This window comes from Ochotona curzoniae, unplaced genomic scaffold (genome assembly GCF_017591425.1).
Source record: "Ochotona curzoniae isolate NIBS_2020 unplaced genomic scaffold, NIBS_Ocur_1.0 contig_1274, whole genome shotgun sequence".
Lineage (NCBI taxonomy): Eukaryota > Metazoa > Chordata > Mammalia > Lagomorpha > Ochotonidae > Ochotona > Ochotona curzoniae.
This window is the reverse complement of record NW_024465023.1, coordinates 14,183,360-14,208,444: the sequence shown is the minus strand read 5'-3', so window position 1 is coordinate 14,208,444 and position 25,085 is coordinate 14,183,360. Positions and strand designations below refer to the sequence as shown.

The window sequence follows — 25,085 nt, the reverse complement described above, 5'->3', positions numbered from 1 at the left end:
AACCTGAGCCATCTGTTAGGTTTCAAGCTGGCACGTCATTTCTTTGCAACCACAGATGCTACACGGCGCCACTTCTCGGCAATAGAGTACAAGCTGTGGGAAGACAGAACTTTGGTGTGCTCAGAATGGCTAGCCATCACTCATCCTCACGAACCGCCTGCCCACACTGACACACCAAAGGCCAAAATGAAGCAATGGCTGCAAGAATGAAGTAATGCACGTTCAGTCCCACTTGGGCACTATGCATGAGAAAGTGCTTGGAGGTAGAGTTGCCAGTCTTAGCAAATCAAACTGCAGGATGCCCAGTTCTACCTGAATTTCACATAAGCAAGGAATGCTTATTTGAGTCTAATGAGGTTCTCTGAAATATTTGCAACATCCTAAAAGCGTTCTGAAGTTAAAGCTTAACAGGGTGTCTTGAATTTTATCTGGCACCCCTCTTGGGAGGACAGGAGTTACGCCACGGAACCGGCTCACTGTAGGTGCTCAGATCTGGGTAGAGCATAACCCCAAACTCGCCCCAGATCCGCAGCTGGAATTCCTGGCGGGCAGACACTCGCCCTGGTTGGAGATGTCACCAGCAGACGCAAACCAAAAGGCCGCACCTGGAGGCATTTCTAGCCCCACGGGTTCTAGAGACCCCTTGACCCTCTCCGGCATCCGCCCTGGGCTGACCACCCACCCTACCTCCATCTCGTGACCCGTCATCACGGGTCTGGGGACGGAACTGCTCGGCTGTTCGAGCCTTGCTTCCCACTGGTAGAGCCTTCGATCCGTCACTTGAGGCTCCGCCCATCAAGCTGACGACTCCCGAGTTGCGTCACCGCCGACGTCTGCGGCGTAGCCGCCGATTGGTGGAGAAGGAGGTATCTATCCCCGCGGAGGCGAGCGAAGGACTGGTTCAGGAGGTCGGAACGAGCCGTTTCGCGTCTCCTGCTCACGCAGCGGTTGTGGCTCGGCATCTCCGCGGGCTTACCTCGTCGCTCTGCAGTGTTGCAGCCACCGCGGGACCATGGCTGCACTCATTCTGCTCGTGTCCCTGCTGATGGCAGGTGAGGAACCCCGGGCAGACGGGGCGCGCTCGGGAGTGGGGGTGGGAATGGGGGCCGTGCCGCGAGGCTCGAAGGGTCGTGGGCAACCGCAGGTGGGCGGCGGCGGCGGCGGCGGGGCGCGTGCCGCAGTGCGGGGAGCCGACGGCGGCCTAGCTTCTGCACTGGTCTGCCTTCGCGATCGGCTGGGGCGGTGCGACTCAAGCCGCCTCCACCCTCCGCCTGCCGCGTCGCCGACCTCCGGTCAGCACAGCCTCCTTTTCCGGCTCCGGAGGCCCTTCGGAGGACGGGGATGCTTTTCCCAATGAACTGTTGAACCGTAGCCCTCTGCCACGAAGGGTAAGCCGACTTCCTAGCCTCCACGGGCTGTTGCCTTGTTTTGCGTTGACGTGGTGCCCTAATATCCAGTGGTTGTCGTTAGCAGTGGACAGAACGGCCTCCCCTCCCTTGTAGATGTCTCAAGACGTAAAAGTTGAGGTGGAGTCATTGTTTTATGTGATTATGTATTTTTTTCAGGCGAATATAGAGCACCTCGCACGAGTGTGTCACAGTTCCTCATTTTAAGGGAAAGTAGGATGTCAGTCGCCTCCTTAGGGTCACAAATACATGGCAGCTTTCCGATTGGAGCCCAGGTTGGCTACCATTTAGTAAAAGGAGTGCAAGTCCAGTAGTATGTGGCCTTTTGCTTTGTAGTGTGGTAACGTGTTTTCTTTTGCAGCAATTCCTAGAAGAGGGTATGGGCCTCATCTTTGCAGCTTGATCGAGCCCAAATACACTACCCAGCCCCCACAGGGAGTAAGCGGCAAGCCTGGATTTGAATCCAGATCTGCTGGCTCCCCGGGGAGGGGCCGGCGGATTTGAATCCAGATCTGCTGGCTCCCCGGGGGAGGGGCCGGCTCTTGCATTCGGCATGCTGTGGCACAGGTCCTAGGACTGTGCAAGAATGTGGCAGTGATGGGGGTAGAGCGGGCTGTGATGGTGGTGGACTGGGCTGACATACTTTCATTCATACTGAACAAGTGGTCAGGTTGCTAGCAGGCTGGCAGAGTGGGTGCACTGCTTTTGAAATTGCAAAGAATCTTCCCTCTGATAATTTCAGTTGAACTGAACATTTGTTGAAACTCCAAGTTTTCATGTAGGTTCGATAGAGCTGTGATTCCGTGAGGTTTGGGTTTTGCTGTTTACTTTGGGTCTGAGATCAAGAGACCAAGGAATTGGTCCTGTTGGGCGCTTTGAGCAGGCTTTTTGTATCAGAGTAGTGTCGTGCTCACAGAACAGGGTTCTGATCCTGTCGGCTTCTGCTTTGCCTGGGCTTGTCTGCCAAGATTAAATGGTTATTTTCCGCAATGACCAAACATGACTTAATGGAAAACATGGTTAGCAGCTCTGCCTTCTCCATTTCAGAAAAAGAATAAAAATCCTTCAAAACGGTGTTATGAGACTAGAGGGGAAACTAAGGAACGAGCGAGAAAGGGAACAAGAAACATAGGGAACTTGGGTGATGAATGCCAGGTCATGAGAAGCATCTGGAGAAAAAAAAAATCCCGATGTTTAGCCTGGAAAGGAAAGGTCAAGGGGAAACACATGGAGTCTGAAGGGTTGCCTTGTAGAAGATGCAGTTCATTCAGTCACTGCTAACCTGGAGGACAAAAGTAGGATCCATTTTGGGGATGTTCTTGGCTGATTCCATCCACCTGTCGTAACAAGCTCCTGATGGAATGCCCCCAGAGCAGGACACTGAAGAGCTAGCTGCCTGCGGGCAGTGACCCTAGGAGCAGTGTCTTACAAGTGCAGACATGCCAGAAGTTATGGTGGGAAGCAACAGCAGGTGTGGAAAGCTCAGGAGCGTGAGACCAAAAGAGCAGATGGTTTCGTGGGGCCAGGCTGTCTGGGCACTGGGTTGGGGAGGTCCCGGAAATAAGGTTGCTGAGGTTCCCTGGAAGTTTTTGGGATTTTGCCTTGAAGGGAATGAAAGTATGTAAGCCAAAATAATGACCCAGCAGATGTGTATTTGCAAAGTGGTGGGATGCTGGAACCAGGGAGTGACATTAATGGGGGCACGCGACAGGCAGTTGCCACCAACCTGGTGAGGCCCATCCAGGGAGGGGAGATACTTAGGGGGGAAAAGAAACAGCATTCAGGGGTCGGATAAGAGTGGTGCAGAATGCACCACTGGAGCAGCTAAGTGGAAGGTGATGTCATCTTGCTATTAGGGAAGATAGAGAAACACGTGGCGAAATGGTGACTTCAGTTGTGAACCTCCTGAGCCCATGGAAATGCTCAATAAACTGTTGGGTGTGTAGGTCTAATGCTCTAGGAAAATGGAGGCTGGAAATAAAGATCAGGGAGCCATTAGTATGTGTTTACTGTTTACAGCCTTAGGAGTGGATGGGCGAGTTGTAGACTGGAAAAGCAGCGAGGGTCAGAAGTGAAGTCCTCAGATCTCAGAAGCACAGTATGCTAGCTGGAGTGCCATGAGAATGTACTAGAACTTAGCATTTATGTCTGTTTTTTAAAATATTTGTTTGAAAGGCACAGCGACACACATGCATACATATAGAATAGTTAAGGGAAGTTATGCAACTACCACTTGACTCCCCAAATGACCACAACAAGCTAGGGCTTGGCCAGAATGAAGCCAGCATCCAGGAAGTCCATCTGGGTCTCCCACCTGGGTGGAAGGGGCCTAAGCACTGCTTTCTTAGGTACATTAACAGGGAGCTGGATCAGAAGCGGAGCAGCTGGGATCTAAAAAGATACTCTGATTTTGGGATGCTGATATTGGGCTGTCTTCCACCACTTTCCCAGACCACAAGCAGGGAGCTGGAAGGGAAGTGGAGCAGCCAGGATACGAACCAGTGCCCACATGAGGACCTTAGCCACTAGGCTACTGCACTGGGCCCCCAGGGTGCTTCAAAATGCTGTAAACATGTGCACAATGAAATTCTATTTTTCCACAGACTTTGATGTTATACACAAGATCTTCAGAAAGTTCACAAACTATATATATAATATATATGTGTATATATAGTTTGTGATATATATAATATATATATATATAATACCAAAAAAAGATGTGTGGACTTCAAAAATTTTCTTACTCCCCAAATAAACCTAATTCTGTGTTCCCTGAACTTTTTGAAGTGCCCCAGGTGCAGATGGGGACTGTGCTAGTGCTGTGCTCGAAAGGGGGAGGTGTATGAAGTTGGAGCAGCATGGCTGCAATGGCTGTTAAGGCGGAGAGCCTGAAGGCAGCAGAGTGGCTGGAAGCAAAACCAGGCACTCTGGCTTCCTGAGGCCCCAGTCAGGAGATTCCCACGGAGGGAAGGAGCTGCTGGTGATGCTTAGGGCTTTCAGCACTAAAAGATGGTTTTGGGAGTGGCTCAGTCATTTCAGTGACAAGGTCAGAGCTGTTCTAGGTCAGGGGGCACATAGGTGAGAGGCAGGAGAGAAGCCAGAGGTGGCAGACTGCTCCCCCTCTGAAGGGGGGTGGGGTGTTGGGAGGGAAGAGGCTGGGAGCCTGGGAGGACCACAGGAAGGGCCCTGTGTGGTTATAATGTTCGCATGACAGCACCCCCCACACCCAACATGCTTTTACGCCACAGTGCAAGAACCAAGTGAGGGCAAAGGAGGTGGCCGACAGGAGACTCCACTTCATTTCATACTAAGCAGTCAGTGAGCCCTGCTCCCCCTATGTGCCAGGCTACAGCGTTCCCAGCCCCGAAGTCCCAGCGTTCCCAGCCTGCTGTAAACAAGATGCAGGAAAATCCTGGCTTTCACAGAGCTTGTATTCTACACAGCTGCTGTAAACGGTGGGGGCGAGAGAGCAGGTGGTTCGAGGAGTTCTAGTGTCTCCCCCGCCCCCCACACACAGCCCACGAGACCTTAGTACAGAAGCTCTGGCAGCTGGCTCAAGGAGAGGTTCTTCAAAGGGCAAGAGTGTTGGGACGGCAGTGTTGTCTGCCAGCCATCATGATGCTGTCAGTCCGGTGGGGGGAATGGGGGTGTCCCCCATCACGGTGGTGTCCAGGTGGCTTCCTACCAGACATTCCCAAGAGATAGGATACCTTCAGGAAAGCAGAATTGCTGTGGGGATGGGTGTGGGCAGGAGGCCACTCAAAGGCTTTGTCAGGTGCTTATGCCCTGGTGTGCAGGCAGCCTGCAAGCAGACTCCCAACTATCAAGATGAGGCTACAGCCCTGCTGGAGTCTGCTGAGTCGGACCACAGCTCGACACAGTGGTTTTTCCAGGTCGGGGGGGGGGGGTGCGGGTTGTTCAAATGCACATGGAAAGTGTGGGTCTCTTGCTGTCCCATTTTCCTTTGCTTCTGCTATACCCCTGCTCAGTGAACTCAGATGTCTGTCTGGGTCTTTTTGGTGGTGGTCTGCCTTTGGCTAGAACCCTTTGGAAATTCCTGCTCTGGTGACTGAATTTAAACTCCTAACTCCTAAGGTTGTATCAGCACCACTGTGAGGCCTTTTATTTACTGTCAACATTGCAACACCCAGTCACTGCTGCTTTCAACTTGGTTCATACCCTTCAATGATAAGTTAGGTCAAGAGAATAACATTGTGAGTTAACTGAAGTCCAACTGCCCCATACTAGAGAACACCCCCCACCCTTCCACACTCCAATTTCTTCTGGATTTGCAGCTAATGTTTATACAGGAACTAAGAAGTCTGAGTTGGCTGCTTGACCCTGTGGACGCTACACATGACCAGGTCAGTACATAACATGTATGTGGAAGTCAGACACCTCATCCTGAGCGCTGGGGGCTGTGTAAAATAGCCCCTCCGCTCATCCTTCATTGTCTAATCCCAGCCCCCGGAGTCTTGAACGGGCTGACTCTCAACTGCAGAAGGCCTTTTCTCACCTTCTTCATGTGTCAACTGCAAATCCTCTTTCTGGAGCTTATTTCTAAAGTCTGATAACCCATTTGACAGCTGTGTTTCACTAGGTTCACCTAGCAAGAATGTGGGCCATCTTAAGATACGCAAAGCTGCTGCGCTAACTGGGTGATTTTGGATTTGGTTGGACTGATGATAAAAGTAATGAAGAGACTCCAAGCTTTCTTCACTTTTTTTTTTTTTTTTGTCTATGCCAGGACGGTTTTCTGTTTTGTTTTGTTTTCATTCAAATGCCATGGAGTTCTTTTCTTTTTTTTCTTACAGGTCTTATTAGCTTTTATTTTTGATTCTAGAGTTTGGGAAACACCTCTTTCCATGAAACAGATGAAGTGTTCCTGTCACCCATCTCTAATTCTTGCCAAATTTCTGTGTGCCCCCTGTGAAGGCTTCTAGAATCATCAGGGGAATCCTGCTTTGGAAATGATATCTTTGTTGCAGCAAAGTACATGGACATAAATTCTTAACAGGATCCTCTGAAAAGTAATGTGTTGTTTAGGATTCAGCATTTTGTCCAATCTCAGCTTGATGTGCTGTGTCATTAGAAAAGAAGGAAGCACGAATTACATCTCATAATCTTCCCAATGGGTTGCAAGAGGTATGTGGTGCTTGTGATTCACTTCTTAATCTGCTCTCTCCTCAGGTGTCCTAGGCAATGAATTCAGTATCTTAAAATCTCCAGCGTCTGTGGTCTTCCGAAATGGCAACTGGCCCATCTCAGGAGAGCGAATCCCAGATGTGGCTGCACTGTCCATGGGCTTCTCTGTGAAAGAAGTATGTGTGCCACTTTGGAATGGCTGCTGTTGCTTCTCAAAGAAAGCAACGAACCAACATAGCTCCATTTGCAACAGATAAACCCAGTGAAAAAGCCCCTTTGTAGAGCTGGAGGATTTGGTGAAGTGCCTCAAGCTTGGCTTCTGAAGCCAAGTCATAAGCCATGAGGCATGCCGTTGTCTAGTCAGAGTAGTAAAATCCTTTGTCCATTAAAAAAATGCCGCTGTCCCAGTATGAACGGCATGTATGAGCTTTGGCTTTGACTTCAGTGCAGGGCATACATCGATTTGCAACATGTGATATGGCACTGTGTCTACATCCCGCCTGAGGTTCTGCAGATAATGTGGTTGGTAGCTGCAGGGCAGCCTGGGACCTTCCTGCTCGGCTGGAACAAAACTAGAACCTATTGCAGCAGCTGGCCACGCACGTAGACTGTTAACAGAAGCGCCGAGATCCTGGCCTCCCGAGAGAGCTCTGGAGCTGAGGGCTTAAAAAGCAAGGACACAGCAATTGGCTCTGTCCTACCGTCATTGTTTCCTCCCATTTTCTAAGTGTGGTGCTTTTAATACAGTCTCTAGATTTCAGGGGTCACCCAAAGCAACTTTCTTCTCACGCTTCAAAGCAAAAGCTCTGCTTGGGAGCCCCTCTGTTGCTGTGCCTAAAGTGGAGCCCCTTAACTCTTTGCAGTCTCATCACGCAACCAAAGTAAATGCAACTGGTTGTTTCTACTTAGGGGTGAAATTTCTTTCTTTCCTTTCTTTCTTTCTTGATTTATTTATTCATTTATTTATTTATTTATTTGAAAGGCAGAGTTATGAACAGAGAGGTCAATCTTCTATCCACTGTTTCACTCCCAAATGACTATAAGGGCCAAAGCTAAAACAGGTAAAGGCCAGCAGCCTGGAACTCCATCTGGGTCTCCCACATGGGTGGCACGGTCCACGCACTTGGGCCATCTTCTGCTGCTTTCCCAGGTGCATTAGCAGGGAGCTGGATCAGAAGTGGAGCAGCCAGAACTCGAACTGGTGCCCAATTGGAATGCCTGCATTGCAGGTGGCTGCCTAAGCTGCTATACCACAAATGCTGGCCCTCAGATGAAATTTGTAGCTAATTCTTTATAGCCTTAAATATGAATAAAAATGACTGTTAACCTTTAGAAATAATTATCAGCAAACTAAAATGAGTTACTTTCAACAGGAATTTTATTTAAAATGAGCTTACTCTGAAGATAATGTTTTTTTGTTTGTTTGTTTGTTTTTAATTTTTTTTTATTTTGACAACCCTTACATATTTAATTGGGGTAAAAAAGGTTCAAGGGCTACAGGGAAGTGGGCAAGACCACCACTTCCATACCGCTTCTGAAGAGAATGTTTCAATGAAAATCTTGGGCCCGGCATTGTGGCATAGCAAGTAAAGCTGCTGCCTGCAGTGGTGGTGTCCAAAATGGGCACCAGTTCAAGTCCCAGCTGCTCCACTACCCATCCGGCTCCCTACTAATGGCCTGGAGAAAGCAGGAAAAAATGGCCCAAGTGCTTGGGCCCTTACCACCTAAGCAGCTGCTGGTTCCTGACTTTGGCCTGGCCCAACCTTAACTGTTGCAGCCATCTGGGGAGTGAACCAGAGTTCCTGTCCCTCTGTCTCTTCCCCCTCTCTGTGTAACTCTTTCAAATAAATATTTTTTAAAAAATAACTGTTGATGGGTCATTAAGAAAGATAAAGAAAAAGATCCTGCATATAAAGGGGAAGCTTATATAGACAAAGAAAGTGTCCAATGCTGGCTTAAGAAGATAATATTTTATAAGCTGGAATTTGAAAAGAATTTTGTTTACTCACCTTTTTCCACAGAAAATTGCAGATGATTTAGAGATTTTGTTTCAAATTTACCAAGGGAGGCAGAAATTGACATTCTTGCTGAGGTCACAGTGATGACCCTGAATGAAATGCTGCCTCTCCCTGGGAATTGGCTTAACCAGTGTCACCTCAGGCCCCCTTATAACTCTGCTCGGATGCTTTGATTGGGGAGGTGATTTCCTGCATTCATCATTAAGCACCATTTTTTACTTTTGCATAGGACCTCTCCTGGCCAGGACTCGCAGTGGGTGACCTATTCCACCGGCCCCGGGCCACTATTATGGTGCTGGTGAAGGGAGTCGACAAACTGGCTCTGCCTCCGGAAGATGTCATTTCATACCCATTGGAGAATGTGAGTACCAACTAGAAGAAATGAAGGGGATATAGTCTTTGATTTGGTCAGCTGTCATTATGAACTATCTTCTAAACATCCTCTTCTTGGTTTGATGCACAATTTCTTGAAAGCACAGTTTCCTTAGCATGATTTGGAAAACACTTTCTCTGAGAACATGACATGGTGAATGTCAATTCACTGAGACATGGCTGTTCCATACAGGTGAGAGCACTTTTTGAGATCAGAATTAAAAGATCCCATTCACAATAGTCTGTCAGAGTTTCCAGGAACATTGCCTTTCCTGCAGCGTGGCATCTCCATGTGTAAGGAGACTAGAGGCTTGCAGACTCACTTCTTCCGGGCTTTCAGTCACCGCAAGTGATGGAGCCAAAAGTGAGTGTTCCTCCCCAAGTGCCAGACAGAACTTGGCAAAATCATTTCTACAGGTGTAGCGAAACGGGAAAGCAAGAAAGGTATCGCACAGTGCCAGAGAGGAATAGAACACTTGGGGGTACGCAGTTGGTACAGCAGTAACAGGCTCTACTTGGGATGTGTGCATCCCATATCAGACCACCTGGCTCTGCTTCTAATTCCAGCTTCCTGCTCATGCGCAGCCTTGGGAAGCAGGTGATGGTTCAGGTAGTTGGGTCCATGCCACCTACATGGGAGAGCTAGATTGAATTCCCATCTCCCAGCTTTGAGCTGACCTAGCCCTGGCTGTTAGGACCATTTGGGGAATCAACTGCACCTGCCTGTCTGCCTACTTTACAAATAATAAATTTTTTTTTTTTTAAGAAAAGACAAAAAAAAAAAAAACTAGCTAGCTCAGAAGCCACAGTTTATCAGGAGCTAACGCTGAAATTGTGCTCTCTGCAGAGAGCTGGGGACCACAAAATGCTATCATCCTTCCTTGAAGACTAGTGAAACTCCAGCTGCTCCTGAGGAGCTGGCTTGCCACCCTTGTCTGTGAGTCCCAAAGAGTCACCTGAGAGAAGTCAGAATTATAGGATTTGTACTGTGTACAGACTGGGTCATCACAACTCAGGTGACCCCCCCCCCCCCATAAGGACACCTCCACAACCTGGAACTCCTTCGATAAAAACACTGAAGATGAGTCACATTTACAAAACTCTTGAAAAAAAAAGTCATGAGAGAGTCAGCAGGTGCAGCAAATAAAATCCATCCCTTTAAACCAATCTCCAAGAAAATTTTTAAGTACATATATTAAAAGTATCAAAAAATTGAAAGAATTGAAACTATGAGGCAGTTATAACACATTTATGTTATGTGGTACTTTTGTCAATACAAAATAACTACCAATTTCTAAAAGTCTAATGTCATGGCATTGTACAAGACTGTGATCTGTGTGATGCCAAGTTTTGGGGAAGACTGAATTGTTTTTTGGATACTGCTGTGGCCTAGGGTAAATTACTGCCAGGCACATATGGTGGAATGCTTGCAAAAATGACCTGTGTGCTGGGTCACAGGGCACATCTCAAGGATGAAGAATTCTACATCATGTAAAGCACCTGCTCTAACCACAGCGCAGCTAAATATGAGCATAATAACAATGGTTGTTGAGAAGTCTGTTCAGATCTAGCCTTTTCCCCTCCGCAGCCTCTGCTAACCACCAGTCTCTTCTGTACATGTGTAAGTCAGCTGTTTTCAATTCTGTGTAGAAGTGAGATCATACAGTGCTTGTCCTGTGCCTGGCTGATTTCACTTACCATAACGTCATCCTGGCTCATCTGTGTTGTTGCACTGTTAAGACTGAATAATACTTTGTTGTGTGGCTACATCACAGTTTCTTAGCCCATTCATCTCAGGACAGATGTGTGGGTTGCTCACCTGTCTTGGCTGTTGTGGCTATGGCTGCCATGGGCAAGAGTGTAGCCATCCCTTCAGCTTACTTCCATTTCCTTTGCGTGAAATTGCTGGCTCATGTTTTAGTATCGCACAGAATGGTGCAAAGAATGGTAGAATAAAAACACATTGTGTTTTTCACAGTTGCTTAAAGGGTAGATATTAGATGTTTTAGTTATATGCAAAAAAAAAAAAAAGGAAAAGTATGTGAGGCAGTGGATTTGTAAAGTAACCTGATTTGATCATTCTACAATGTGTCAATGTGTACATATCAAAACATCACTGTAGGTGTGTGGTTCTATGGTGTGATGGTTAGCACTGTGGACTTTGAATCCAGTGATCTGAGTTCAAAACATCACTGTACCTCATAAATATCTACAATGATTTGTCAGTTTAAGATGAATATATGTGTGGAAATGATAAGAACAGACCACAGCTGTGACTCCTCAGGTTTAAAGCATACTGAACACCCAGGAGGCTAAAGCCAAATCAATATCTAGATCTAGAGAAACTGAAGAAGGAAAGAGCAAACCTTAAAAGCTATCAGACAGGAAAGACATCAGGGTTACAAAGGAATGAGAGTTGAATGACAGATTTCTCATCATTGCTATTGCAGACCAGAAGAACCAGAAAGGAAAAGTAACAATTATTTAGTATAAGGCTAGGCTGGGAATATTATGCCTATAGATATAATAACAAAATGATACTGATATAGGGAAATCCCAATAGAACTGCTGGGAAGAGGAAGAGCCAGAAGCAGAGTACTGGCCTGAGACGGGGGAGGGGCTGTGGGCTGTAAACCTATATTTTCTATAATGGACAGTAACTGGGAAACATCAAGATTCAGCAATATGAGTGTCTTACTTAGAGATGGTGCTAAAAACAAAGGGAAGCAATTAGAGGATTGAAAAGTGAGTGCCTCAAAGGAATAGGAAATGAGGAAAGAGGCAAATTTGCATACGAAGTCTTAGGAAACTGTTTGTCTCTTTAAGCCATGTGTATATATAACTCAAATTAATTTATTTTAGAAAGTCAACAAGAAGAGAGTTGCTCCAGAAGAGAATAGATGCACTCGTGAATAATTCATGGCTTGAGGAGGAGATCACTGTGGAGATTTCTAAATTATTTGGAACTGAATAACAATGAGTGTAGTATATATTACAAAGTTGTGGGGTGCAGCTGAAGGGGTAAGAGAAGGGAAATGTATAGCCTTATATGTGTATGTTAGACAATGTAGATGGGCCAAGATTGAAAATTAGTGAGCTTCTAGAAACCAGAAGAATTTCACGGTAAATGCCAGTAAAGCAGGAAGGAACCATATGCAGATGGAAAGGCAGATTATTTTCACAAGTGGTATTTTTCCAATTTATTGTGCAGTTTCTGAGACAAATCAATGTAGAAGTGTTCCTTTAAATAGAAAAGTCCAAAATGCCATTTCAAGACTTTCATTAGCATATAGCAACAAAGTTAGCACTGGAAAGGGAACTAACCAGTCCCCTTCCACACACCAGGAAGTTGGGCAAGCAACTCTTTCTATTGCTTGACTTTTCATGGGCCGCTCAGAATATACTTTTCCTGACCAAAGCTGGGGAGTGAGATGTAAGGCTTGGAGCACAGACCCTTCAACAATAGTGTTTAAGATCTAGAAGTGTTAGCAGAGATGGCTGAGGTAGCTTCTTGTTTTCTCGCAAGAAGGAAGTCAGATGTGGGACAGCAATGGTCAGCAAGGTGTAGAGGGGCAGGGCATCCATCAGGACCCATGGGCACCTCTGCAGACAGGACCCAAGCGAGAGCACCCACTTCCTCAGGCCGGGGAAGGCAAGGGGCCAGGGCTGAATGAGGGAACACACCTGGTGGGCAGGCGGGCTGGGAGCTGAGCACGCCGTCTGCACTCAGCCTGGGCACAGGGTCCGTTCTCCCTCTTCCCCTCCTCCCTCTTCTCCAGGACAGAGGGGCTGCTGAGTGTGAAGCAAGAGACATCCCTGGCTGTTCCGTACTCGGTGCTCCCAAGCTGGCTAGCCCACCTGGCACCGCACAGAGGTGGTGCCTTCCTGGGGGAGGGCGGGGAAGGCTTTGTCACCCGATGTTGCCCAGCTGGCTGGGCAGAGGGGATTCTCCTGGGCAGCCTTCCTGGGGGGAAAGGCTGGGACCACCTGTAAAGTTACAGGGTGTGGGCAGGACTGCACAGTGGGCAATGCTGGGCTGCTGCCAGGCGGCTACTGCTGCTTTGTTTTCCTCATTCCCCTCTCACACACACAGGCGAATTTCTAACCTCCTACCTAACAGATGGTCTTAGAATTCTGCTTAATGAAGCTCCTGTTTGATTAGTTTGCAACTTTAATTAGATTTTATGTCATAGGAGTACAAAAATTCTGGGACAAATATGGACAGCCTTCTAATATGGGGGAGAAAATAGATGTTTAGCACTCAAGCCTTTTACTTCCCTAACTTAGCTGTGTATGGAGTCACTTCCTTTTTTTTCAGTCTGCCTTTCTTCCAGTTCATCAACTTCTCCAGTGTGATGGCTTAGGGACAGGTGACTTTTAATCTGCAACTTCCCTAAACACAGTGCCACTTCACCAGGCAAAATGTTGCTGGCGGGTTAGTGTCATTGCTCATGTACGGGGATACTTCAAAGTTTGTGAGAAATAGAATTAAAAGATGCTTGTTTTGATGGCTTCCCCACCCCCATAAAAGTCCATGCATGGGGCTGGCATGATGGCTCAACTGGCTAATCCTCCACCTCTAAGCACTGGTATCTCAATTGGGCACTGGTTCATGTCCCTGCTGCTCCATGTCCTATTCGGCTCCCTGCTTATAGCCTAGGAAAACAGCAGAGGACACCCACCGTGCTTGGGCCCCTGCACCTGTGTGGGAGACCTAGAGGAAGCTCCTGTCAGACCCAACCATTGTGGCCACTTGGTGAGTGAAGCAGCAGATAGAAGATTGTTCTCTGTCTCTTCTTTTCTCTGTAAATCTGCCTTTCCAGTAAAAATCTTTTTTTATATCCATGCAGTTTTATCCTAATACACATTTTTCATGACCTTTTTTTTAGTAGGCAGCGAGAGCACATAAGCTCCCATCTGCTGGTTTCTGCACCGCATGTGCACAATGGCCAGGACTGGACTGAGACTGAAAGCCAGGATCTCAGTCCAGGTCTCCTGTGTAGGTGAGAGCAGTCCAGCAGCTGCAGCCATCACTGCTGCTACTGAGGGTTCGCATTAGCACGAAGCTGGAACCAGGGGCTGGCAAGGGCCATCAGACCCAAGCAGGCGCTGTGATACAGGATGCTTCTATCTGCACCCCAAGGCCAAACCCCCACTTCTTCCATAAACTTTGTGAAGATCCCTTGTATACATATATTTCAACTTTAAACTTATTCGAAGTATCTTGTGTCCCTCCAAAGCTGAGTAAGAGATCTTTACAATGGCAAAACCACTTGCAGCTGCCTCAAGCAGGCTGGTTGTGGTATGATTTTACAAGTCTGAGCTCTCTGTAGTTACTCATTATCCCTCTTTAGTTACTCATCAACTCATTTTAAGAGAATTTTTAGAAGAGTTAATGTGCATCCTGAATAAGATAAGAAATTGATTTCATTTTGCAGTATCCTGAAATTGATAAGCTTAATTTTTACGCTGGGATTTCATCAGTAAGATGTGTATAATCACATTGATTCCTGCCTGTACTACATTAGCATTAATTTGCTACTTATGAACGTGAACTGTTAAATATTAAAGGAAACTACTGGGGGGAAAAATTACCATTTAAAAAACTACCATCAGAAGCCAGTGCAATGGCTCAAGTAGTCAATCCTCCACTTCCAAGAGCCAAGATCCCATATGGAAGCAAGTTCTAGTCCTGGCTGCTCCACTTCTCTTCCAGCTCCCTGCTTGTGGTCTTGGAAAGCAGTACAGGAAACGTAAAAAATTTAAAAATTGATTAAAAAAAAAAAAAGGAAAGCAGTAGAGGATGGCTCAAAACTTAGGACCCTGCACTCACGTAGTAGACCCAGAAGAAGTTCCTGGTTCCTGGCTTCAGATCAGCTCAGCTCCAGTCATTGCATTCATTTGGGGAGTGAACCAGCAGATGAAAGACCTTCCTCTCTCTCTCCTTCTCTCTGGAAATCTGCCTTTCCAATAACAAATAAATAAATCAAAAATAAAACCATTACTACTTGTTAGAATAATATAAGCAAGTATTTTTGAGAAGAAAAAAATATATATTAAGGATTTATTTCTTTGAAAGGCAGAATTAGAGAAAGGGGAGAGAGAGAAAAAGACCTTCCATCTGCTAGTCCACTCCCTCAAGCGGCTGCAACAGCCAGAGCTGGGCCGGGCTGAAGCCAGGAGCCTGCCACTCCCATGTGGGTAGTAGCTGCACTTGGACCTTCTGCTGTCTTCCTAGGGTGTATCAGTAGAGAGCTGGATTGGAAGTGGAGCAGCTGGGACTTAAACTGCTGCCCATAAGTGCTGTGGGCACAGGCAGTGGCTTAGCTTGACTTCTGTGACAACACTAGTTCCAATATATCTTTTTTAAATAACATAAAGCAAAACAAATATGCCATGCCAGAAGTCAGAGTGTGCTACCCTGGAGGGGATAAGTGGGTGCTCCCAAGGCACTGTTGGTGCTCTGTGTCTTAATCTGGCTGGGTGACTCAAGTGCATTCCTTTGTCAACACTTGCTGAGCTGGGAACTCAGGGTTTGTGCAGTCTATTATGTTATAATTTGCTTTAAAAAAAAAATCCAGTGGAAAAACTAGGTCTTAATCATAACTGGTTTTTTTCAGACTACTATTGTCATGTGGTCCTCACTTTTGCTGTGTACGTTACACTCCTTGTCTACAGATCTTCAGAAGGTCTGCAGACAAACCCCAGCTCTTAGGGAACAATTTTAAAGTTTCACAGAGAAAAATTGGGTCTGCATTTCTTTCTGTTCCGATTCCTTCTCTTCAGTGCAAGTTAATATTTTACTGTGGAATACACATTCGTTGTGGTACATTGAATCACTATTGAAACCAAATGTTTTGCTGCTCCGCATACACAAATGACCAGAAAATGATCTGTGGTAGACCTTAGCCAGTTAGTTCTCCCTTTAGGCATGTTGCAAAATATAGACTTAGACCTCTAGGGGGCACTTGGATCTTCCGTGCCCTGGAGCAGCGACTTGATTTGGAAATGATTTGCATCTTTATTACCATGGAAAGCCCCATTGCCCTTTTTAAAATACAGCTCCTGCTTAATGCCAATCTCCATGATTTTCCTTCCTATATTGGTTCAGGTAATAATTGTGGTTTTACTCTTAAATTTCAGGCCGTTCCTTTTAGTCTTGACAACGTTGCCAATTCCATTCACTCCTTGTTTTCTGAAGAAACTCCAGTCGTTTTGCAGTTGGCTCCCAGTGAGGAAGTAAGTAATAGTTTGTACTGATGCTTTGAAAACTAGCCTTTCATAATTTTTATAGTTTTAAAACTCAGGTTATGATCGATGCTGTCAGTCTTGTGTGTACAGAGATTCATCAGTGGAATGTAACTTGGTGTTTTGGATTCTCCTTGCAGAGAGTATATATGGTGGGGAAGGCAAACTCCGTGTTTGAAGACCTGTCAGTCACCTTGCGACAGCTCCGTAATCGCCTGTTTCAAGAAAACTCCATTCTCAATTCCCTTCCCCTCAACTCTCTGAGTAGGAACAATGAAGTAAGGAGTGTGTTTGCTGAATTGAATACATGAATATCATTATTCGTTTCCCATTCCTCATGCTGTTTGAAATGTTGGAAACTTTGAAATTTCAGAAAACGAAAGTTGTGCAATTATTGTGCCATACTAGAGTCTATATTGGTATGCTCATACAGGTCTCATGATTCGTAAGCTGAGCTGTAGGAAATAGTGTTACATTCTAGCATGAGGGCTGTGTCATTTCCCCCACCATCCCCCACCCCCAATTAATTCTGGGACAGACCAAAGATCACAGTGTCTCCTTACTGGCTGGTGAAACCTGCAGACATGGTTACACGGAAGCCACTATTCAGTGCAGTGCCATTGGTTCTGGAGTCACCCCTACCTTTGGCTCCTGCCCTGTGGCTTCCCCACCTGCCCACGCACCCTCATAACTGCAGAGACGTATCTGCCAGGAACCTATCCTCTTTATCCGCTGTGAATGGCTAAGACCACCAGCAGGGAAAGTGGTCAAAGGGAGTGAGCAAACTGGGCCACTGGCAGGATCTCAGTGCAGTGCAGCTGGAGGGAACCCCACTGTAGAATGCGGGTCTATGAAAAATGGAGTGGTGATCACCCTGCCAGGGCATGGCTGTCACCTCTTTCTTTGGAAACAGCATTTGAAACCTTTTGCAATGGAAGCGAATCTCTCAAGGGGGGCACAGTTGTATGCGTTCTCTTTCGTGACTGACATCTGTAATATCCTGTGCCTTATTTGATAAATGGCAAACAGAAGGGAACTTCAAAAAGTCTGTGGAAAAATGGAATTAAAAGGTAAATTTATTTCAGTGCAGAAAACTTGAAATCATAGCATTCTTTAAATAGTTGATGGGAAATGCACATTATGGAAAAAAAAACATGTCTTTTAATTCCATTTTCCATGATTGCTGAGGTCCCCTTGTACAGCTCTCTGATGCATATTTAAAATAACGCTCATTTCCTTTGGCTTTGAAGGTTGACCTACTCTTTCTCTCTGAACTGCAAGTATTACATGACATTTCAAGTTTGGTAAGTTGACAGCCCTCACGTCTTAGTTCCATTTTGTTTAGCTTCTAGAGGATCCCTGAATGATACTGGAGGACAGTAGGAAAGTTGATGTCTGATATTTAGGATCTCATGAAAACTGCAAAGTTAGGGAGTTTTAAATTCATCTCCTGTTTAGTCATTATTTTGCATTTATACTTTTTTAAAAAAAAAATACATTTATACCTTTAAGAGAGACAGTATATTCTCCAAGAATACAGACCTGGAAATAAGAAGAACACCTTGGTTATAGTCCTAACTTAGCCATCAATTTTTTTTCTAAGATATTAAGACTTGATTCTGGTATCTTTGGGCTGACCATGGAAATAATATTGGAGCTAATAGTGCTACTGACCAAGTCAAGAAGAGACTAAATCTGCCTGAATTTTTTTTTTTTCTGGTGAATGCATTTTACAAAATCATCCTTGTGGCTAAAATGGAAGCCCTTAGCTGTTTGCTTGCTGCCAAAATCAGTTCCTAAACTTTTCAGCGGGCGTCACCTTGGGGGAGGCAGAGGTTCTGCAAGCCAAGCACTGTAGCCCTAGGAGGCCACTGAGAGGCCAGTGGGAGGTGTGTTCTGCTCCAACCGCCGGGGCTCGGAGATTCCTGAACTCATCAGGCTGAGGCTGGTCTACCCTTCTATTCTTTCACCCCCTAGCTCATGTCTGAAGTCTTAAAAGCAAGGCAGGTTTTGAAGAGCTTTCATTAAAGATTCAGAGTCCAGGCACTGCTCCTAAACCTAAGATTGTGTTAGGTTTGTTTTTTATCAAAAACTCCTATTTCAAACCAGTTGCCTTTGCCCCCATTTTAGACTATTCGTGTACTGTGAGACACTGGCATGGGTCAATAAATAAGGCCTACCACTTGGAATGGCTGTGTGTGACACCTTACTTTGTCTGCTGCCGCGTTTTGCTCTCTTCTCCCCAGTTGTCTCGACATAAGCATCTAGCCAAGGACCATTCTCCAGATCTGTATTCGCTGGAGCTGGCAGGTTTGGATGAAATTGGGAAACGTTATGGACAAGACTCTGAGCAATTTCAAGATGCTTCTAAGATCCTTGTGAATGCCCTGCAAAAGGTAAATTTCAGTGTGGGTAAGAGTGTGGAGTGTGCCCAGGTCTCTTAGCCTCCACATGGAAAACTGCTCCAGGAAACATGAGTCAAGTCTCCTGTGCCTTCTGCAGGGTCCTCCTTATCACAGTGGCCAAGGGTAGAGTCAGAAGTGGGAATGCATAGTGGGAGTTTTTTTCCAGTGTTGGAAGGAGCAGCATTAGAAAGCAAGTGATACCCCCAGTGCAGTACTTTGCATATGTGGATTCTGCATAAATGTGTAAAACTTAGCACTGTAATCACTTTTTTAAAAATTTATTTTTACTGGAAAGCCATATTTACGGAGAAGGAGAGACAGAAAAAAAGATCTTGCATCCACTGGTTTACTTCCCAAGTGGCCGCAATGGCCAGAGCAGAGTTGATCCAAAGCCAGGAGCCAAGAACCTCTTCCAGGTCACTCACGCAGGTGCAGGGTTCCAAGGCTTTGGGGCATCCCCAGGCCACAAGCAGGGAGCTGGAAAGGAAGTGGAGCAGCTGGGATACAAACTGGCGCCCATATGGGATCCCAGTGTAGGCAAGGTGAGGACTTTAGCTATTAGGCTACTGTGCTGGGCTCAGTGGTATGATCATGTGTTAGTGGCCTTAAATACACTGACATATTGCACAACCTGCATCACTAGGACTTTCTCATCTTCCTGAACTAAAACTCTGTACATGTTAAACACTGTGAGACAGTCAAGGCAGAACACCTAGCATACTAACAGGCATTTAGTAGGTGCTTAAGAAATGCATTGTCTCCTCTGCCCTTGAAGTTGCTCATCTGAACTTCTTTAGTAAGGCCTTGCAGAAGTTTGTGATTAAACAGAGACCAGTTAGGAAGATTGGGTGTTATTGTGATTCCTTTTGATTCACTTGAAAGGCAGAGAGGAACAGTCTCCCACTCATGGTTTACGCTGTAGGTGCTCCCAACAGCACAGACTGCAGCAGGTCGAAGCCAGGCCTCAGACTCAGCCCACTCTCCCACAGGGGTGTCCGAAACCTAAGCATTTGAATCATTACCTACTGTCTCCCAGTGTGGGTGTTAGCAGGAACCTGCAGTTGGGAGCGGAGCCAGAACTAGAACCCAGCACTGTGATATGGGACACCAATTGTCCTAAACTGCATCAAAGGCCCCACTTCAGGAGGAGTTCTTCATTTCCCTTCCTTCTTCCCCCTCCCCAAGTTTATATGCCAACAAGTTCAGTCTCAAAGCAACCACTTTCGAAATTTTAGTAGCTGTTCAAGCTCAACGCTTTTCTGAATATTTTAACATAATCAAAACCTTGAAGACTTGGCCCTCTCTAAGACATAGTGTAGGGGCTAGCACTGTGGCATTATAGGTTAAGCTTTTGCCTATGGTGCCAGTATCCTGTATGGGGACTGGTTGGAATCCTAGCTGCTCCACTTCTTTTTTTTTTTTTTTAAAGATTTATTTTTTATTATTTTTTTATTGGAAAGGCAGATATACAGAGAGGAGAGACAGAGAGGAAGATCCTCCGTCCGATGATTCACTCCCCAAGTGAGCGCAAGGGGCCGATACTATGCCAATCCGAAGCCAGGAGACTCCTCCGGGTCTCCCACATGGGTGCAGGGTCCCAAAGCCTTGGGCCGTCCTTGACTGCTTTCCCAGGCCACAGGCAGGGAGCTGGAAGGGAAGCGGGGCTGCTGGGATAGAACCGGCACCCATATGGGACCCCGGGTGTGCAAGGCGAGGACCTTAACCACTGCGCCATCGTGCCGGGCCCAGCTGCTCCACTTCTAATCCACCTGAGAAAGCAGCAGAAGATGACTCAAGTCCTTGGGCCCCTCCCTAGGCCCACCTGGGAAACCTGGAAGAAGCTCCCAGCTTCTGACCAGCCCAGCTCTGACTATTGTAACTGTTTGGGGAGTGAACTAGTGGGTGGAAGATCTGTCTCTCTTCTCTTTACTATGCCTTTCAAATAAAAATAAATAAATCTTTGAAAATAAAAATAATAAGACATAGTGTAATTTGTGAACCACCAGTAAGTATATGGCTTATGGCTACACTAATGATTTATAAGCCATTTTTTTTAAAAAAAGAATGTGAGTGATGCATGTTAATTAGCTCAGTTGAGCCATTTTGCATAAAGACTTTGTCCATTTAAAAGAGATAAAGATGTATTTGAGACAAATAACATTAATAAGAGATTTTCAGTTTGCAGATGACATGTACAATCTGTATGGTGGGAATGCTGTGGTGGAATTAGTGACTATCAAATCATTTGACTCATCCGCCGGGAGGAAGGCAAGGACCATCCTTGAGATAAAACAAGATGTGAGTATGATTTTACATCCTGCTTTAAAACTTAGAAAGGTCACTTTAAAAAAAACAGATCCAATCCTGTAGCTTCTGTGGTGACACAAAGGTGAATCGGACAATCAATTTCAGTTGAAGGCAAGCTTTCTCATTTACAGTTTGCCAGTAATGCTCACTTCTTTGTGGGTGTCATCACACAACACAAGCAGTTGAGTCTGGGATGAAAATCAAATTTGTCAAAACCAAAAAGGCCATTCAGATATGGGTAGACACGAGGAGGCACCCGAAGTGCCCCTGAGGGGCTGGCGGGCTTCCACCGCCTGCGGATGCCACTCCTCTAGGAGGTGCCTCGTCTCTGTGACCCAGGTTCATTGTGACCCTTTTGTGCACAACTCTACTTTGACTTGACTTCAACAGTCTTTTGATAAGGCTCCTTCTTTGATCTTAAGCATTTAGTGGGTTGGAGGCATGGTCGGTGGCCATGGTAAAATATATGTGTGTTTGTCACTGGTTAGTTGCAGCCGCCATCTCAAATCCTTAGACCATTTTTGCTAAACACACTAGACCAAAGTGAATGCTCTGAAATGGGAAGTTAGTATGAAACGTGCTGTGGAATACTCAGCAGTCTCTGATTCCCTCTGTCGTGTCACAGACATCACTGTGGTACATCCAACCCTTCTGTACTCATGGTCTGTCCTGCTTCCCAGGGGAGAGAGGCCTCAGCATGAGGTTTCTTTGTAGGGTTCTGAAATTAGGTTGTGCCAATGACTGTACAGCTCTGTAAATACACTAAAATTCATTGAGTCATCCCTGTCAAAGGCATGGGAAAGGGAACCTGCTTATGAAGAGAAGCCAATAATCTTTCCAGGATTGGAGATCCTTCACTTCAACCCTAAGCTCCCTGCGGGTAACACACACACATACGTCCCCATTCTCTGCCCCGGCTGAAATGCCCAGCTTCCCTTAGTGTAAGGAGATGCTGATCGAGTCCTCCTAGTGGGACAGATAGAACCTGGGTATTCTCCATTTGCACTGCTAGGCACCATGCCCTCATTTCTCACACCTCACTATGGCACTGCCTTCTAAACTATTTCCCTGTTTGCTCTGCTGGCCTGTCCCAGATCCATCCTACAGACTGACATCAGACTTAACCTTTTTTAAGCCAAACCTGAGCCAAATCATGTCACTCACTTCCTGTCTAGAAGTGGCCCCTGACTTCTCCGTGCCCCTAGGCACAAGTCCAGATTCTCCCTGTCTTCTCTGATTCTATTCCCTGTCCTGCTGTCGTCCTACTGTTGAAGTGTTCAGGGCCAAAATGAATTCACTTTTATCATCAATGCCTTTGTCAGGCCAGGAACTGATCCTCTCTCCTCTCCTCTCCCCTCCTGTGAGGCCTGGCAGTTCCGGCTCCAAGACAGGTGATGGGATTGATGCACCATTTGTTTCCCTCTTTAAAATTATAAGCTAGTTAATACTAGTAAAAGAATGGAAATATTAACTCCCCGTGGCTTAAGAGAACAGTCGTGCCTGGCAAGAGCTCCTACCTTCTCGGTCTGTCTGTCCCCCTCCAGAGGTGACTATTAACTCTGTCATGCTCTGCTTTTCCTTATATATACTTGGGCTACATGTGTGCTATCATCTGGTTTCATCTGTATTTGAATTTTTTACAAATACAATCACACTGCACATCTTCTTCTGGTTCTTCGCTCAGTATTGCCTTTAAGAAAACCATGCCAGGTGATCAACATGGCTGTAGTTCTGTCACTTCATTGCTGTTACAACCCTTGTGTGCGTATACCACAACCATGCATTCTGTCGCTGTTCTCATGTGTGTCCTGGAATGGGTATAGATAGATGTCTTCCCTAGGCTGTGGGCTTCCTGAAGTGCAGCATATGCACACCTTCAACTTCATTCGGTGTTGCCAACTTTTCTCAAGCAGTTGGACCAGTTTATACTACGACCAGTACTGCCAATTACCCTCTCCACAAAGGTCCCCATTAGTTCCTCCTGGTGCAAGTGATATCTTCTGGGTTATGAATAAATGTCTGTTAGACAAATGATTCCTAGCCACTGTATTGAGATTATTTCCAATCTTAAAATTCTTCCCTTGAGGCAGATGCTGCGCAAGTGAAGCCTTGACTTGTGACACTGGCATCCAATATGGATGGCAATTCAAGTTTTAGCTGCTCCATTTCCAATCCAGCTCACTGCTGATGGCCTGTAAAGGCAGTAGAAGATGCCCCAAGTGCTTAGGCCCCTGGACCCATGTGTAGGGAATGCAGAACAAGTTCCTGGCTTTGGACAGGCCTACAGCTCCACTTGTTGTAGCCATTTATGGAGTGAACCAGCAGATGGAAGATTCTCTCTCTCTTGTGTTTGCTTTCTCTGGCACTCTGCTTTTCAAGTAAAAATAATTAAATCTTTGAAAAAGAATGGCTTTTGAAAAAAATTTTCCCTGTTGATTTTTTTTTCTTTTTTCATTATAGAATCCAAGTTCCTACAACCTTGCATATAACTATAATTTTCAGTATCCAGTGATTTTCAACATGATACTTTGGATCATGATCGCCTTGGCCTTCTCTGTGATCATCACTGCTTACAATATTTGGAACATGGATCCCGGATATGATAGCATCATTTATAGGATGACAAACCAGAAGATTCGAATGGATTGAACTTGTCAGGCTTAGGAAAGGAGTTTAGGAATTGCTTGTTTTATTAAAATGTATCTTTTAGTGTGGTTTGAAGTAGATACAATACTTTAAATTTGTTTAAAAAAATGTTCTCTATTTTGTCTGTGCCTGTGATATTTTTTCAGAGTGAAGTGTAGTATTGATATCAAGTGAACTCCGTGACAGATTCCATAATAAGCTCGACTGTTATGACATGCCCATGTAATATAATCTCATTCCATTTAATAAAGTTGGAAATATGCACTGAATGAAGATGTAAAATGCTTGGAATAGTCTGTGTTATTTAAGCTGGAAAAGTACACTGAATTTATTACAGAAACATCAATGCTCAACTTTCTCACACAAGATAGGAAAAAAGATCATGTTTGGGATGTTGTATCTATGAACCATTTATAAATGTCTTAATTTGATGTAAATATCTCTGAAACAAGAGAAAGGTGTTTTAACTTGTTGCAGCCTTCAAACGTGGGTGTGCATACACAGTCGCTTCGCCCTAGGACTGATGAACAGGGTAGCTGCTTTCTGAACTTCTGCAAGTTTGGTGCTCTATTATCTAGTACAGATATTGAAGCTACTGCAGTGATCTACGGGGAGACTAGCTTTGTGGAGTCTAGATGCTTACAATTATACTTTTAGAGCCAGATCTTTGGGAAAGATACCTTGAATCATGTTTTTGCTTCAATAACCTTTCACCTATAAATTTACTACAGTATGCATAAAATTTCATTCTGCAGAGTATTAAATGAAAATGGATGATTTTTACTTTTCATGTAAAAGTGGACCAATGCCTATAAGGAGTGACAAAGTTATGAATGATTCCAAATTTGTTCCACTTCAGTACTAAATTTTTTATAGTGTAAAAACCTGTTGGACAGAGCCCTATAAAGTAACCTAGCGGCTAAAGTCCTCGCTTTGCATGCACCAGGATCCCATATGGGCAATGGTTCTAATCCCAGTGGCCCCACTGCCCATCCAGCTCCCTGCTTGTGGCCTGGAAAAGCAGTCGAGGATGACCCAAAGCCTTGGGACCCTGCACCTGCGTGGGAGACCTGAAGGAAGCTCCTGGCTCCTGGCTCCTGGCTTTGGATTGGCTCAGTTCTGGCCATTGCGGCCGCTTGGGGAGTGAATCAGTGGACTAAAGATCTTCCTGTCTCTCCTCTCTGTATATCTGACTTCCCAATAAAAATAAATAAAATCATTTTTTAAAAAACCCCAAAAAAGGGCCCGGCGTGATGGCGTAGTGGTTAAGGTCCTCAGCTTGCACACCCGGGATCCCATATATGGGCACTGGTTCTAATCCCAGCAGCCCCGCTTCCCTTCCAGCTCCCTGCCTGTGGCCTGGAAAAGCAGTCAAGGATGGCCCAAGGCTTTGGGACCCTGCACCCATGTGGGAGGCCCGAAGGAGGCTCCTGGCTTCGGATTGGCACAGCTCCAGCCGATGCGGCTACTTGGGGAGTGAATCATCAGATGGAAGATCTTCCTCTCTGTCTCCTCTCTGTATATCTGCCTTTCCAATA

The 25,085-nt window shown here is 45.7% G+C and overlaps 1 protein-coding gene across 1 annotated transcript; it reads left to right on the top strand.

The window, feature by feature from the left end:
- The first annotated feature begins 873 nt into the window (after positions 1 to 873).
- ATP6AP2 (ATPase H+ transporting accessory protein 2) lies at positions 874 to 23,829 on the top strand. The gene is made up of 9 exons (XM_040999922.1): positions 874 to 1,052; positions 6,597 to 6,727; positions 8,799 to 8,930; positions 16,085 to 16,180; positions 16,330 to 16,467; positions 17,440 to 17,493; positions 18,436 to 18,585; positions 20,773 to 20,892; positions 23,362 to 23,829. The coding sequence occupies exons 1-9, from the start codon at positions 1,013 to 1,015 to the stop codon at positions 23,548 to 23,550; spliced, it is 1,050 nt and encodes a 349-aa protein (XP_040855856.1). The 5' UTR covers positions 874 to 1,012; the 3' UTR covers positions 23,551 to 23,829.
- The last annotated feature ends 1,256 nt before the right edge of the window (positions 23,830 to 25,085 follow it).

Coding starts and splice junctions, on each gene's coding strand:
- ATP6AP2 (XM_040999922.1), top strand. CDS start 1,013: ATGGCTGCACTCATTCTGCTCGTGTCCCTGCTGATGGCAG. Junction 1,053..6,596: donor CGTGTCCCTGCTGATGGCAG/GTGAGGAACCCC, acceptor CTCTCTCCTCAG/GTGTCCTAGGCAATGAATTC. Junction 16,181..16,329: donor AGTTGGCTCCCAGTGAGGAA/GTAAGTAATAGT, acceptor TTCTCCTTGCAG/AGAGTATATATGGTGGGGAA.